General features: G+C 40.8%; 1 protein-coding gene across 1 annotated transcript in view; it reads left to right on the top strand.

The window, feature by feature from the left end:
* Positions 1-858: 858 nt before the first annotated feature.
* Positions 859-15,307, top strand: part of PDZD8 (PDZ domain containing 8) — a 91,740-nt gene continuing 77,291 nt past the window's right edge. The window contains exon 1 of the mRNA XM_024121344.3: positions 859-1,967. Within this exon, the coding sequence (XP_023977112.1) occupies positions 1,102-1,967 (866 nt within the window). The 5' untranslated portion in view covers positions 859-1,101. The remainder of the gene's footprint in view (positions 1,968-15,307) is intronic.

The raw sequence follows: 15,307 nt of genomic DNA, 5'->3' as shown, positions 1-15,307 counted from the left end.
GTGACCCTAGGCAACTTCCTTTGCCTCTCTGCGCCAGTGTTTGCATCTGTAAAATGGGTGGTGGCTAACTATAACTGTCTCTTAAATGAACTAAATGTGGTAATACACTCAGGGGCTTAACGCACTGCGATAGCTTGACGGTGACTATTCATCTTCCAAACATCTGGCAAGTTCATCCCACTCATCATTCCTCAAACAGGCTCTTTTTTTAAATGTCCTTCTCGTTTAAATCTCGAATATCCGCCTAGGTAGTAAAGTTAGTCCGCATCTGACTCCTTTTTTCTCTGTCCCTCCTTCCCAGGTCCCACCCTCCGCGAACGCAGAGCGTCTGCTGGTCAGATTGATGGTCGGCGACGGCGGTCTCAGAGGCAGTGCAATCTCGTCCTCGGCTTGGGAAGTCTCCGAACGGCCAACTCAGATTTTTTGCGGCGCTGCCCGGCAGGGAAAGCCGCCAGCCCATTCTCAGGGACGGGAGTGGAAGAATCACACTGCAGCAGGGGTAACAGGGACCGCGGCCGATGAGGGGGATGGGCGCATTAGAAGATAACGGGATGACCGGAGTCAAGAACGCGCCGCCACGACATCTCCGCCCGGCCTCCTTATCCTCCAACCGGTGGCCCCAGTTATCCTCCCAGATCCGCGCAGCGGCTTCAGAAGTGACAGCCACGTGTATCGCGGGGGACTGGAATGTTGGCGTGGGGGCGGGGTTGGAAGGGCGCCCGAGAGGTGAAGGACCCGCGTACGCGTGCCCGGGCGCCGGCTGCCAGGCGACGCCGCCGGGAGCGAGTACGCTCCTGACGTCACTCGCCGTTCGTCCAATGAGCGGCGGCCAGAGGAAGGCGCCGTTCCGTTCCCTCCCGCCCCCGCTGCCGCCACCACAGCAGCCGCCTCCGGGAGCTTCTGAGTAGGCGCGGGCCGCCGCAGGCTGGGGCGCTGCAGTGCGCCGTCCGGAGCCCCTGGACGAGGCCCAGGGAGCCGCTCGCCCAGACCCCGCCGCCCGATGTCCTCAAGATGGAGGCAGGGGGGAGGGCGGCGTGAAGAAAGCGGCGCTGTGGGCGCGGGGGCCAGGGCGCGGGCGCTCCGGGCGGAGGCGGTGGCGGGATGGGGCTGCTGCTCATGATCCTGGCGTCGGCCGTGCTGGTCTCCTTCCTCACGCTGCTCACCCAGTTTCTGCTGCTTTACCGCAAACAGCCCGAGCCGCCGCCGGACGAGGCCGCCCGCGCGGCCGACGGCTTCCGCTACATCAAGCCGGTGCCGGACCTGGCCCTGAGAGAGTACCTTTATGGCGGCGGCGGGGCTGAGGAGCCCTCCGGCGGGCCACCTGAGGGCGGCACGACTCCGGCCCCCGAGACCCCCGCCCCGCCGTCGCGGGAGACCTGCTACTTCCTCAACGCCACCATCCTGTTCCTGTTCCGGGAGCTGCGGGACACCGCGCTGGCCCGCCGCTGGGTCACCAAGAAGATCAAGGTGGAGTTCGAGGAGCTGCTGCAGACCAAGACGGCCGGGCGCCTGCTGGAGGGGCTGAGCCTGCGGGACGTGTTCCTGGGCGAGACCGTGCCCTTCATCAAGACCATCCGGCTCCTCCGGCCCGTGGTGCCCTCGGCCACGGGGGAGCCCGACGTTCCGGAGGGGGAGGCGCTGCCCGCCACCTCCCCCGAGGAGCTGGCCTTCGAGGCGGAGGTGGAGTACAGCGGGGGCTTCCACCTGGCCATCGACGTGGACTTGGTCTTCGGCAAGTCCGCCTACCTGTTCGTCAAGCTGTCCCGGGTGGTGGGGAGGCTGCGCTTCGTCCTCACCCGCGTGCCCTTCACCCACTGGTTCTTCTCCTTCGTGGAGGACCCGCTGATCGACTTCGAGGTGCGCTCCCAGTTCGAAGGGCGGCCCATGCCCCAGCTCACCTCCATCATCGTCAACCAGCTCAAGAAAGTCATCAAGCGCAAGCACACCCTCCCGAGTTACAAGATCAGGTGAGAGGGGCGCGGGGGGAAGGGTCGCCCGGGCGCGGGGGCCTGGCTGCTGGCACTCCGGGCCTGGAGGCACGCTGCCGCCTGCGTGGGTGGGAAGGGCAACGACTGAATCCCAGTCCCTGCTTTCCAGGGCTCTTCCCAGCCCTGGACAGGGCCCTAGGTAAAGGCAGGTAGTGCCTACGTTCTTTGCTTCCGAAGGGCCTTAATGGGAGCTAGAAACCTCTGCGTGTGTTCTTGGGCATCCAAGGTGCTGTCAGCATGGGTCGAAGCAGCATATTGAAGATGGAAGGGAAGTCCACCCTCCTCCCCGGGACGGCTCTGGGACTGTTGAGAAACTACTCCTATCCGTGGTTGCTGCATTGAGGGCAGCTTTGCAGCATCACCTTGGCCACGTTGAGAAATTGTTCCTGGACACAAAGTTCAGGCGTGAAGAGTGTGCTGGTAGCCCAGGGCTGTTGTATTTTGCAACTGCAGGCCCGTTTTGCTGTGCTGCTTCGGCAACGTTCAGGGTAGAGGGAGTGTCTGTTGGAAAGGAATACTCTTCCACTGCAAACTGGAAACGAGTTGCGAGCCTGTGCGTGTTGTAGTTCTCTGCACATTTTGTGTTAATGTCATCTGCCCTTTGGGGGTAGGTTCTATAGCACAGACCCAGACTGCCCCTCACGTTTCAGCTCTTCCTGGCTCTGAGTTCCTCCCACAGTACCCGAAATGGCCCTGCAGATAGTATTTTAAAGATTGGTAGTGATTTTTAACTGTTTTAAAGTCTCCCTATATCTGGCGGTTTGATTTTCTGTAGTATACTATTTTGATTAATGTACAAGGGTTTGGGGTTGTTTTTTTTTTTTTAATAGCATAGAAGTGGAAGGGGAAAGGAAGTTTTGTAGGGCTAGAGGCTTCATCCACTTTGGTCTGGGAAGGCTTGTCGGTGTTGAAAGGGTCATGTATGGCTATTTCTTCCAAAACAGATGAATTTTTAATTTTACTTTTCTGTCCTCCTTTAATTTTGTGTTCATTAAAATGTTTGACCCTTTTAGATTTTGTTCTTTACTATAAAATTATGTCAATCTGGTATTTGCCTTACCTAGTTTCCTTTAGTGGAAGTTACATGTTTCTAGATCACTGATTTTCTACCACAGTGTCGAGCGTCAGTGACCCAAATAATTCAGGAATATTTTCTGTTTGGGTTTGGGTTGGACTATTGACTTGTGTTACGTGGCAGATTTACCTTAGTAATTGTGTTTTGTTTACGCTAATAGCACAGAGTGACAGCTTAAAACCGTCAGGTGGCAGGAGAAATTTATAATGGAAATATTTCCATAGATTTGAAGAGGATGGTGAACTGGTCATCCACTGTTTGATTTCCTGTTCTGTGAAGTAGAACATAACTTTATGAAACCTACTCTTTCAGCTCTGGAATATAAGTGACTAAATTATAAATGAGTTCTAGTGTTTAAGCAGTGAGGTGTTTATAGCAGTGTGTGGCTAAGGAAGTCATGAGAGAAAGTTGTTACAGATTTTGATAATTCTATCACAATTTCAATTCTCATGTTTTCTGGGTAACTTTCAGGTGATAAAACTTGACTAAGTTATTATTTGGGGGTTATTTGCAGGATAGCCAGTGGTAGTGAGGGTACATGTCATTTTGACGTGGTTTTTTTTTAATGTAGACTTGGAATTCAGTTAAATCTGAAGGAAATTATGATTAGAAGTTATGGAGCCATTAATAGGTTTATTGCTTTGAAGGAACTTTATCATCTGTATCATTGAATAGCACCATCATTTAAAATGTAGCAAAATTGCTTTTATTTACTGTATCCAAAGGGATTTTTAAAAACATAGCATGCATGTGTTTGGTTATGTATGATATTTCAACTTTTAAACCTGAAACATTAAATGATCACCTCCAGAAGTATACACACTTGTGCTCTTTATATTCGAAGGCATTTCAATGGTCAATCAGTAAATACTGTACAGAACATATCACTCAATCTGTAAATATTTATTGTACACCTGCTATGTGCTTATCATTGTTCTAGGTGCTGGGGTTTCAATACTGAACAATCTCAATCCTTATGGAGGCTGGAGTTTAGTGAGACTTGAATTAGCTCTACTTAATAAGGTTTAAACTAGAATGTGATTGATGGGGTTGAAGTAACTAGGAAGCTGATTTTAGTTTAGTAAAAGAAAATGATAGAAGTGTGAGGATGAAAAGGGCTGCTTCAGCAAGTGTTGAGTTCTCTCATCTGTGTGTAGCTGTTCTGCCAGGAATATTTTAAAATACTGATGTTGTGGTACAGATTCAAGTTTCAGCTAAGAGGATGAATTAAAATACATTTAAGGTGTATCACAATTCTCATCATGAGAATTAAAGTAGCTATGGTTTATCCTTTTTTATAGATGAGGGGATAGTGCCCAGAGTAGTTAAATAACTTGCTTAAAATCACACAGCTGTCAAGTTCTGATAAAGCCAAGCTGCCCTTTTTCCTTAAACTCTGCTGTGTTGTTCTTAAGGATTTTTTTTTAAGTATGTCATCAAAATAATATATGTGGGGGTAGCCTTCCAAATTAACTGAGAACTCTGAGTATGACTATAAAGCTTTTTTTTTTTTTTTCCTTTAAAGAATTTTGGAAATTTTGAGAAACGATCCTTTTAAGGTTAAATCATAAGGTTAAATCTTTGGGTGCTGCCCCACTTAGCATTTCTTTTTTAATCCAGCAGATTTTATTTCTAAATAGAAGGTCTTGCTAGTTTATCCTTTTTAGCTATCTAATCTACTTAGTAGAGCTAAAGCAGTAAAGAAAATTGTATTGAGTCTTAGGATCTTTTGGCACTTGAAATTATTATAAAACAGAAATACCTTGCCAGTTAACATTGTTGTCACTTCTTCCCCCTCTTCATTTGTTTTTTATTTTCATGTTGCTAAAGTAAAAGTGGCCCATCAGGACTACCGGTTCCTGATGTCTCATAAAGAGATGAGAAGGGAGCTCAAGTGATTGGTTGCTTTCTGGGGACCCAGCTGATAGACATTTTACCCAACTAACACAGTTTGTAAAGCATTATAGTATTTTTTAATAAGTATACATTTTCTACATAATTCTAATTTTATTAATTTTACTAATATTCTGATTTCACCACCTCAGTGTTCATTGTTTTGATTTTTTTCTTAAAATGTATACTTTAAAATAGTAAAAGCCATAGTTTTTAAAAAATTATTATTAGTCAAAAACTAGTCTTCAAGAGAGAAGGATTACCACCAGTGTTCTTGACTACACGGAGAATCCATCTTCAACATGAAATCTGAGTAATAGTCCTGAGGAGTTTAAGGTTTGGGAGTCAGACATTTGAGATTCTTACCGATTCTTCTGTTCCTTGGGTATTATTGCTGTGTAGTTAGCAGTCGTTGCATACTGAAAGGCCAGATTCAGTTTGTAGGTACTTTGAATTTGGCCTGCACTGTGGTTTTCTTATTTCTGAATTGTCAACATTTAAAAATGGAAAATTTTGCATGATTTGGATTTCTGGCTTTTCTTAGGAAAATTTGGAAGATCTGGTAGCACTAGGCCTGCATTTGTCCTAGCAATAATAAGATGGAGAGATGGAGTCTAGTAGCAGCTGCAGGAACCTCTTACGTGTAGCTTGTAATTGCCACCCACTTGCTACATTTACTGATGGTACTTGCCTGGCCTGGAAATATAAACTTGAGATGCTTACTAAATGAGGAGCATTACTGTTGCTCTTCATCGAAAATGGGAAGAGTTAGTTAACAGCTGGATACTAGAGGGTGATAATTTCTATCCCTCTTTAAACATTATATCTTTGAAGAGACTTTCACTGAGCAACTTTATTTCATAAAATACATTATCATTATAATGTTGAATGTTAAAAAAATCATTCTGTTAGAAATCTTTTAAAAATCCCTTGAAACGTTTTTCGTTTCTCTGCAATACAGTGATAGTAAGTAGACAGTGGCTGCTTTTACCTTGAGTTTGGTGGACTTTTACTTTAGTGCAAGGTTTGGGTCATTAATTAACTATATATAAGTGTTTACTTCTCTGACTTACAAATAAGGGGGCATCTACTTTTTGACACCATTTGAATTTACTGAATGAGTATGGAACAAATATTTGGGGGAAACTCCACTTTTTTTTTTTTTTTTTTTTTTTTTTTTTGCGGTACGCGGGCCTCTCACTGTTGTGGCCTCACCCGTTGCGGAGCACAGGCTCCGGACGCGCAGGCTCAGCGGCCACGGCTCACGGGCCCAGCCGCTCCGCGGCATGTGGGATCTTCCCAGACCAGGGCACGAACCCGTGTCCCCTGCATCGGCAGGCGGACTCTCAACCACGGCGCCACCAGGGAAGCCCGGAAACTTCACTTTTCAGGTTCACGGAATGTCTTCTGAACATGACTGTTTTGTCATAACTGTTTTGTTCTTTTACTCTTGAAAATATTCCAATATGTATTTGTAGAAAACTTTCACATATTCTTAGTGACTGGAGATTGAGGAGGCGAGGACAGGACTGTATTTAGTTAGATAGGGTCTTTTAGCATCTTTATCTACATCTTCTCTAAATATACCATTAATTTCAGAGAACTAAATTAGGTTTGGTCTGGAAAGCCTCATACTCTATAATGTGGCTTGTCATTGTGTTATTTCTTCCTTGGTCTTCTGAGATGAGGAAGAAAAACATTTATTCTTAATGTTAATTATAATATTTTAAATTTTACTGATTATTTGAGGTAAAGATAGTAATCGATGTCTTCTTAAAAACTTTCAACGTAAATTCGCTGAAAGCTGACAAAATCATTTGTAAAGTTAAGTGTAATGTGCTGTGTTTATTCACTTACGCTTTCATACTTCTCTTTCTGTATATAGACAACTTCTAAAAGGTATCTTTGCTTAGGCTGGAAAATACTTTAAAATAGCTGCTAAAATTCCTTAGTGATTGTAGGAATCATAGTTTTACTTACTAATGTTAGTAGGAAATATAACTCACCTTTGATACTTTGGGAGAGTGGAGACAAGGACATTGGGGTATCATGCTAGCTGTTCTGGAGTAATGATGTAATGTATTTGCTAATTTTTTATCTGTTGTGCTTTTTCTTGTACTCCTGCTCAGATGAGTATCTCTATATAAATGGAATTGTAAGATCATTATCTTAGATAGTCATTTTAAAAATAGACACTTATTTTCAGTAACTGTTTCCTGAAGACTACCATACCTCCTGTTGTGTGAGAGTAGGGTGAAAAAAATGGTTAAAACAGAGTTCATGCTTTCAAGCTGGTTAGTCTTCCAGGGGAAAACAATGAACAATTAAAGCTCATTATAATTACATTTGGATACATTTAAGACCTTCAGTTTTGTGAGAGACAGAGGAGAGATCAGTGTCTCTGCTAGGCAAATACTTGATTACTTTGTGTTGTATAATATTTTGTGACCTTAGGTTCCTTGGTACACCTAAGTATGCTCCAGTTTAGTGTTGGTAATAACTTCTTGCAAGTTGGGTTTTCTTAAGATGTTTTGAATTATTATGATTTAGGCATTTAAAACACTTCAGATGGAAAATAATATATTGAAAATTAAATCTTTGCTCTAGAAATTTGATTTACATATTGAAAGGAGAAGAGTAATTATGAGGAAACTGTTGGATTCTAATCAGTAGTGTACAGGTCTGTTGGCTTCTGGGAAAGGCCCACTTTGTTACTAGAAGTAGTAGCCCAAGCAGATCATTATAAAGTAGATTGCATTGGAGGAGCATGCCTGACCAAAAACTTAATATTGACTTATAAATATTACTAATTTATCATATGAGATAGAGGCACAGGTAATAAAATCAGTTTGCTAACTATATGCCAGGCAATGTGTGTGCAGTTCCATACACTTGCTATCTCTCTTAATAGTTAAAGGAACTGTGTAGGAGAGGTCGGTATCTCATTTTTACAAAGATGTGGAAACTTGCGACTTTGAGGGGGTTAGTGACTTTCTCAAAGTCGTTTTAAAAAAGTCCTGGACTCCCAAAGCCATGCTGTGTTACTTCTGCAGAGATAAATCAATGGTTACTCTGAATAAACCAGGAGTTTGCAAACAAGCTGGTGTTAGGCCCACAAATTAAGAATGGCTTTTACATTTTTTAACTTTACATTTAAAGTTGTTCCAAAAAAGAGAGAGAGAGAAGAAGAAGAAGAATGTGCAACAGACCATATGCACCCACGGATTCTAAAATATTTCCTGTCTGGCCCTTTATAAAAAATGGTTTGCTAATTCCTGCTCTAGACCCTTAAACAGAAAACCCTAAAAAACAAAAAACTGTGGTTAAGTGCGTACAAAAAAGGAACGTGTACGTATATATTTTGAAAGGTACTTTTAAACCTTTTTTTGAGTGTCCTTTTTGGAAAGCTAATGAAAACTGTGGATACTCTGCAGAAAAATGCATAAACAATTTAATTTCATGGAATTTTTAGTCCCTTGGAAACCTGTCTGGGGTCCTTAACTCCCCATTGCATAGTAAACACAGACAAAGGGATACAACTTTCCATAAATATAACTAAAACTAACCTGCTAAAACAAATATTAAGCACTTAATACTTTTGCTGTCCTTCTTGTACGGCTTCAATGGCTCCGGCATTTCTTTTCTTTTTTTAAAATTAATTAATTAATTTATTTATTTTTGGCTGCGTTGAGTCCTCCTTGCTGCGCCCAGGCCTTCTCTAGTTGCGGCGAGCGGGGGCTACTCTTTGTTGCGGTGCGCAGGCTTTTCATTGCGGTGGCTTCTCTTGTTGCGGAGCACGGGCTCTAGAGCGCAGGCTCAGTAGTTGTGGTGCACGGGCTTAGTTGCTCCGCAGCATGTGGGATCTTCCCCAACCAGGGCTCGAACCTGTGAACCCTGCATTGGCAGGCGGATTCTTAATCACTACGCCACCAGGGAAGCCCCAGCTCAGGCATTTCTAAAAAACCTCTCACTATCCAAGAAACTATAACCTGTCTCTTCTTTTTCTCTTAGTAAGATTCCCTATAGCAGGCTGAGACTTTCTGAATCAGTTGTTCAATACGAACAAGGTAGTTACTTTCTACCACTAAATATCTCCTTTAGAAGTTAAATACTGACCCAGCATTTCTTCCCTTCACATTCTCCGTTTCCTCAGAACAGTGTCACCAGGAAACAAGTGCCGTTAAATCCCTTTGTTCCTTTTTAGAGTCATAGGACCTACCAACAGTTTGGGCATGGCATGAGAGCTCTTCACACTTCACACTTCCAGTAGTCATAAAGCAACTACTGGGTCATTAGCAGAAGTTTTACAGAGTAGTTTCGAAATCTCTCTTGCCAAATTGCTAGGACTCCCATAAAACCACATACTTACTGTATTTGTACTAGGGAAAAATGAGGTGTGTTAAATATTTACCTTCAAATGAGTAGAACTGCAGGTGCTACGTAGAGACTGGCAATACCATGGAATTATTTCATTCTTTTGATTGAAGCTATAGGGAAGTACTTAAATTGTCTTTTCCAGTAGATAGAGTTTTGAATTAACGTATACCTGAATTCAGCGCTCTACCATGCAAAAAGGCCTTGGACAAAAGGCCTTATCTTCTCTTAGTCTCAGTTACCAGATTTGTAAAATGGAAATGGAAATAAGATCTAATTGGAGATAATAAATGTCACATATGATACCTGCTGAATAAATGTATTCTTCTCCGTTTTAATTTCATTCCTCTGATATACCGAAGTGTTAAGTTTGAGTTGTACACCCAGCTCTATGCTCAAACACACAAATACAAGCCTCTTATATGCTGAGGAGGTGCCTGTCTCTCCCTCCGTCCCTCCCTCTCCATCTTCCCCTCCCCATCTCCCCCTCCCTCTCCATCTTCCCCTCCCCATCTCCCCTCCCTCTCCATCTCCCCATCCTTTTCTCCTTAATAATAAAGTGGGGAGTATAATATAAATGTGACCCTGAAAATTGGTTTGTAGGTGTAACATAGACATTTCTCCGGGCACTATGCATGGGTCTAAGTCATTTACTGATTTACTCCACTTTTGGCCATACCTTATTTTCTGTAACTCTTATTTTCTATAACTCTTCCTCTCACTTACTCTTTTCTGGCTTCCTGGGTGTTCTCACATTCCAAGCTTGCACCCATCACAAGGCCTTTGCTAGTCCTTCTCCAAGAATGTCTTTCCCACAGATAGCCAAAGAGCTCACCCTTTCACTTTTCAGTTCCTTGCTTCCATATCACTTTTTGACTATCCTATATAAAAAAGTACACTAACCTGTTAAACGCAGAATTTTTTTTTTTGCACAAACTTTTTACTGACACATAGTGTGTGTGTGTGTATGTTTCTGTGTGTATATACAGAAACTGCCCAAATCGTAAGTATACAGTTAATAAATTTTTTCACAAAATGAACTCAGCCTTGTAACTGAAGTCCTGGGATTTTGAAGTTAGTCTGTCTAAAGAATACCTGTTCATTGAATTTCTTTAAATAGAATGTATAGAACATATTAACCTTTTTTTTTAATGGTTGAAGGTTGTCGTTATAAACACAGACTGATGATATATAACCCAGTTCTGATTGTAAAATCAGTATTGAAGAGGAATGCCTTCTCCCCTACACACACACAGGCACACACACACAGGCACACACACACAGGCACACACACGCACGCGAATGATGCTGATTGAGGTTTCCGACAGTCCATAGTGCTGACTTCAAGGTCTGTCACGCACCTTACTGACACCATCTCTCCTCCTCTCGTTCCCACATACAAACAAAGACAAAACACAAATGTGTTTGCAGCCTTCTCTGACACTCCAGAAGCCTTGGTTTTTAATTCCACATTCTTCGGAAAGGTCCAGTATTGATAAACTGCAGATTATCATCTTTCCCTTGGACTGATATAGAATAACAGTAAAACTTATTTTCACTGGTTTGGTGCATAATTACCAGTTTTCCTGAAACCAGCAGAATGCTTTAGAACACGTATTTCTTCTCTAATCAACACATTGGGTCTTTCTGCCCATAAATTCTTCATGTATTGTATGGAGAATGGAGCTGATGATATGGTAGGTGGATTACTGGAATGTCCATGCTTTGATTTGCATAACTTTGATTTAAAAAAAAAACTACACAATTTCCCACTCCCCAGCATAATTCTTCGTGATATGTACTTACAACAAAAATGCTGATTAGCAAGCATAGTAAAGATGTTTTAGTTGAGTTTATTCTTTTGTATTAAGTACCTGTTATGTGTACTTGTTTCATTGGTGAGGTATGTGCCAGTTGAATAGGTATTTGTAACCTAAGTATGTTTAGAAATGGTGTTTCTGCTAGGATCAACTCCATATCCTCCTACATAATCTGCAATTATAAGTGACTATTGTTTTCTTTGCTGTAAAATCTTAAGTAGCAATAATGGGGGAGATATTATTTCTGTTTAGTAGCTGGCTATAAGAATCTCTGTTTTGAAAAATGTCTGTGTTGTTTTCTTAGTACAGCTATTTCATGCAGACATCAGTATCTACTAAATAGTGCATCTGGTGTGGTGTGCTCACTCATTGTTCTTTTAACACAATAGCTTTTCATGCATATTAGATTATACTCATACTTATTACTAAGGATGAATGTGGTTGCTGACTACACAGTCTCACTACCTTAGTTATTTGGTCAAGCGAGTAAATAATTCAAAGCTTTTAGTTCTGTGAAACTTGCTGAGGCTGAAGTTAAGAGCCATTCTTCCATAGCTAATTTCATTGTGATAATTATTTTTATAATACACTGAAAATTTTATTTTGTTCTCACCATTATTAAGTACAATATTATTTTTGGAAAGTTTACGAAGATTATGTCTCATCTATTTTAATATTTGGAAAGGTTATTAGTTCTCAGTATTTAACTTTGGATTTTAATCAGAACTAGAATTGCAGACTCTTGACGTGGGAAGAATTTAAGTAAATGTTTGTAGCAAAATATGATTCCTTTTGTTTACTGTTGTTGGAGTGGTAGATAGCACAGATTGAATTTAGTTCAGCTATTTTGAAATTAGTGAAGTGTAAGGAGAAAATTCATGACCATCTTAGTCTGTAGTAAAGCCCATGAATACAATTTATGTAAATTATAAGCCATTTTGGGGGTAAATTGCTTACTTAAAATATTTGAGTAAGTTATTCAGACTATTTGAATTTTTTAGTACTATAGAGTTAGGATTTGGATTCATTCTGAGATTCATGCCAGTCAACAACAATTTTAGACCAGAATCTGTGGTAATAATTGTTGGAGCCCCTGTGCTCTTAAGGTTTTTCTTGAAAGTAACTCAGCCTCTTGCCCTGAAATAGTAGGATTATATGATGAGGATCATCTGTTTACTGTGGGTTTCTTGATTTAGTGTATAGTTGGGTAAGTCATGTAACTTGTAATTTTTGATACTGAATGAAACAAAAATCTAAAGTTTTTAAAGTTCTTAGAGAAAAGAATGAGGTGGCATTATTATTCACGTCTCTGTTATTTCTGCATAGGTCTAATGTAGGAATTTCTCCTAAATGTGCAGGTGCAAATCATCTTTAATATATTTTCATTTAATAAGTTCTGACTTTAGTTAGGTGATTGGTTATGAACTAAGTGTAGCATGGATATGGATAATATTAAAAATCATTTATAGTTCAGAAAATGCTTTGCTACTTTTATTTGGATAGAGAAAATTGAGGGGAAAGCTGGACATTTATAACCTTAAAGTATTAACTTTTGCCTCATTTCTCTTGTTCAGATCTTTTGCTGTTTCTTACTTCATATCTGGAATGGAATTTTTGTCTGTTCAATACAGCTAACTGACTTAAGACAAACCTCTGTGTTACATACTTCATCTTTCTTATCTTTACATAGTAGGGAGGTGATAATTTTGGCATAAGATGTTTTCTTTTCCCCCATCCACTAGATTTCAGAAGAGATTCAGTTTACTCAGTAAATGTTTGATACCATCTCTGTCCAGGGCACAGTGCACTGCAAAGAGAATTAGTGCAATGAGGGAATAAATAAAACAGTCCTTCCTTCCTTCAAGATTTTTTTTTAATCTAGAAACAATGTACTTAAAGTAAAATAATCAGTTACAACTTGGAATTTAAGAAGATTTGCCATGACTAAGAGTTGTTACTAATGATTTTCGAAGTATGGTTTGAGGACCCCTTTGGACTTTGAGAGCCTTACAGGGTAGTCTACTAAGTCAAAACTATTCTCATTATAATACAAACATGTTATTCACCTTTTTCACTCTCATTCTCTCATAAGTGTACAATGGAATTTTCCAGGAGTTTCCTGATATGTGATGACATCATCACCCTGAAGGCTAATGGAATGTGAGCTTTTGTAGTCTTATGTTTACAAGTATTATTTCTAGTTTCTAATGTGGCAAATATGAATTCATATAACCCATATAAACAACAGCTTTTTGGAGTCCTTAATAATTTTATAAATGTATAGGGTCCCTGTGAACAGAATATTTGAGAACTGCTGGTCTAACCTGAAGTTTATTTATTTTTTGCCATATGTAAAGGAGATACCCCTATTGCCTCACTTTCTGAGTCAGCTTTAATGAATATTAAATACATACATTATTTTTTGTTGCTTTATAGTATTGCTTGTACATCTTGGTGTTGTAAGGAGCACAGGGCTGGGTGGATGTGTTGCAGTTTTGACTGTACCATTTACTATGTGATCACAGAAAGCTATTACTTGAACTTCCTCATCCTGTTTTTTCACATGTAAAATAAGACTTATAATGCTGTACATTGTTATGAGTTATGAGAATCAAGGATGTCAATGAAATTATTATGTAATTTGTAAATGTGCTAGAGTCGTATAAAGTGGTAATTTTTATATTCCCGTATTCAAAGGCATGTATTGGAAAGCTGGTAGAGAGGAATAGAAGGAATTGGGATTTGAGGACAGTTCTCATTGTTCTGCCCTTTTTTTAGCTTTGTGAAAGCTGAGAGTTTCAATTTAATTGATCATAGGCTACGGTAAGAGACCTTCACATTGTAGGTTGTGATGAACATAAAAATATAGGTGATTTATTAGACATGGTCAAGGTAATTACTTTGGTTCCCTGAGCCACTCATCTCATTTGATACTTTCTCTCTCTCCTGCATAGGAGATCAGTTAACATTGACTCATCTCTGAGTCACCAGCTATTGAGTTCTGTTATGAGGGACTTACAGCCTCTATTATCACTCTTGTTCAATGTATATTTAAAACCACTTCAGAAAATTTTGAAGCATTTTAGATCTTGATCAGTCTGTGCAGAATTAGGAGTTTAGATAAAAGTGAACCTTTCATATTAGGTAGACGGTGTATGGATGAGCAGGTGGGAAAAGTTTCTTTGTAACAGTATTTGTTATCCTTGTTCGTTTTAGTTTCATTACCACTTAGGAGTACTTCTTTCTCCCTAGGAGTACAGAAATTAAAATCATTTTCCCAAGTATGAACTTTGTCAGCCTAGTGCACACCAAGGAATTCCATATATAGAATAATTCTGCATGGGTTTCCTTAAGTCAGTTTCTTAATATATTCAGTTTAATATAAGCCTTAGTTAGAAAGCTTAATGACACAGAGGTATAAAGGTGATACCTAAGGTAGGAAAGCGCACTGGCTATTATTAACTTGTTTCCTTGCACTTGCAAGTTTATATCCTCACAAAGGACTTCTAGTATAGTGACTGAAGTCATGGCCAAGGGAAATCTGAAGTCCAAGGAAGACAAACAGCTATAACCTTGAACATCATACGTGGCGAATGCTGAGTCCTGATATGGTTCCTTGTGGAAGGGAAGAAGTTTGCTGTCTGACATGTCTCTAGGAGACCAGCCTTCAAATAAATAAATAGAAAGTTTGGTAGGAAATATTTCTAGAGCACTTCCCTGTGCCAGATGCTTTATGTGAACTTTCTCGTCTAATCCTTACAGTAACCCTAACATAGGTGCTAATTATTATCCTACTTTTACAGATGAAGAGACTGAGGCTCTCAAAGTTGAAATAGCTTGCCCAAGGTCTCAAAGCTAATAAGTGTTGGACCTAAAATTCAAAACCAAGCCCTGACTAAAACCTGTGTCCTTAACACTGCTTTAAACTACCATGTCACAAAGAAGCTGAGAAGTGAGGGATGCTAAGTGCTTTACATTATTTCATGTAATTCTTATGACAGCACTGTGAGGTTGGTGTAATTATTATCCTCCTTCTGCATATGAGGAAACTGAGGCTTAAAGGCAAGAGTTTGCTCAGGGTCATATTGCTACGAAGCAGCAGAATGGGATCCCAAGCCTCTGCTCTTACCACAGTTCTGTACTACCTGCCCTACATG

This window comes from Physeter macrocephalus, chromosome 20 (assembly GCF_002837175.3).
Source record: "Physeter macrocephalus isolate SW-GA chromosome 20, ASM283717v5, whole genome shotgun sequence".
In the NCBI taxonomy this organism is placed as follows: domain Eukaryota; kingdom Metazoa; phylum Chordata; class Mammalia; order Artiodactyla; family Physeteridae; genus Physeter; species Physeter macrocephalus.
Note: the sequence above shows the minus strand (reverse complement) of the source record. Positions and strands in the feature narration are given on the sequence as shown.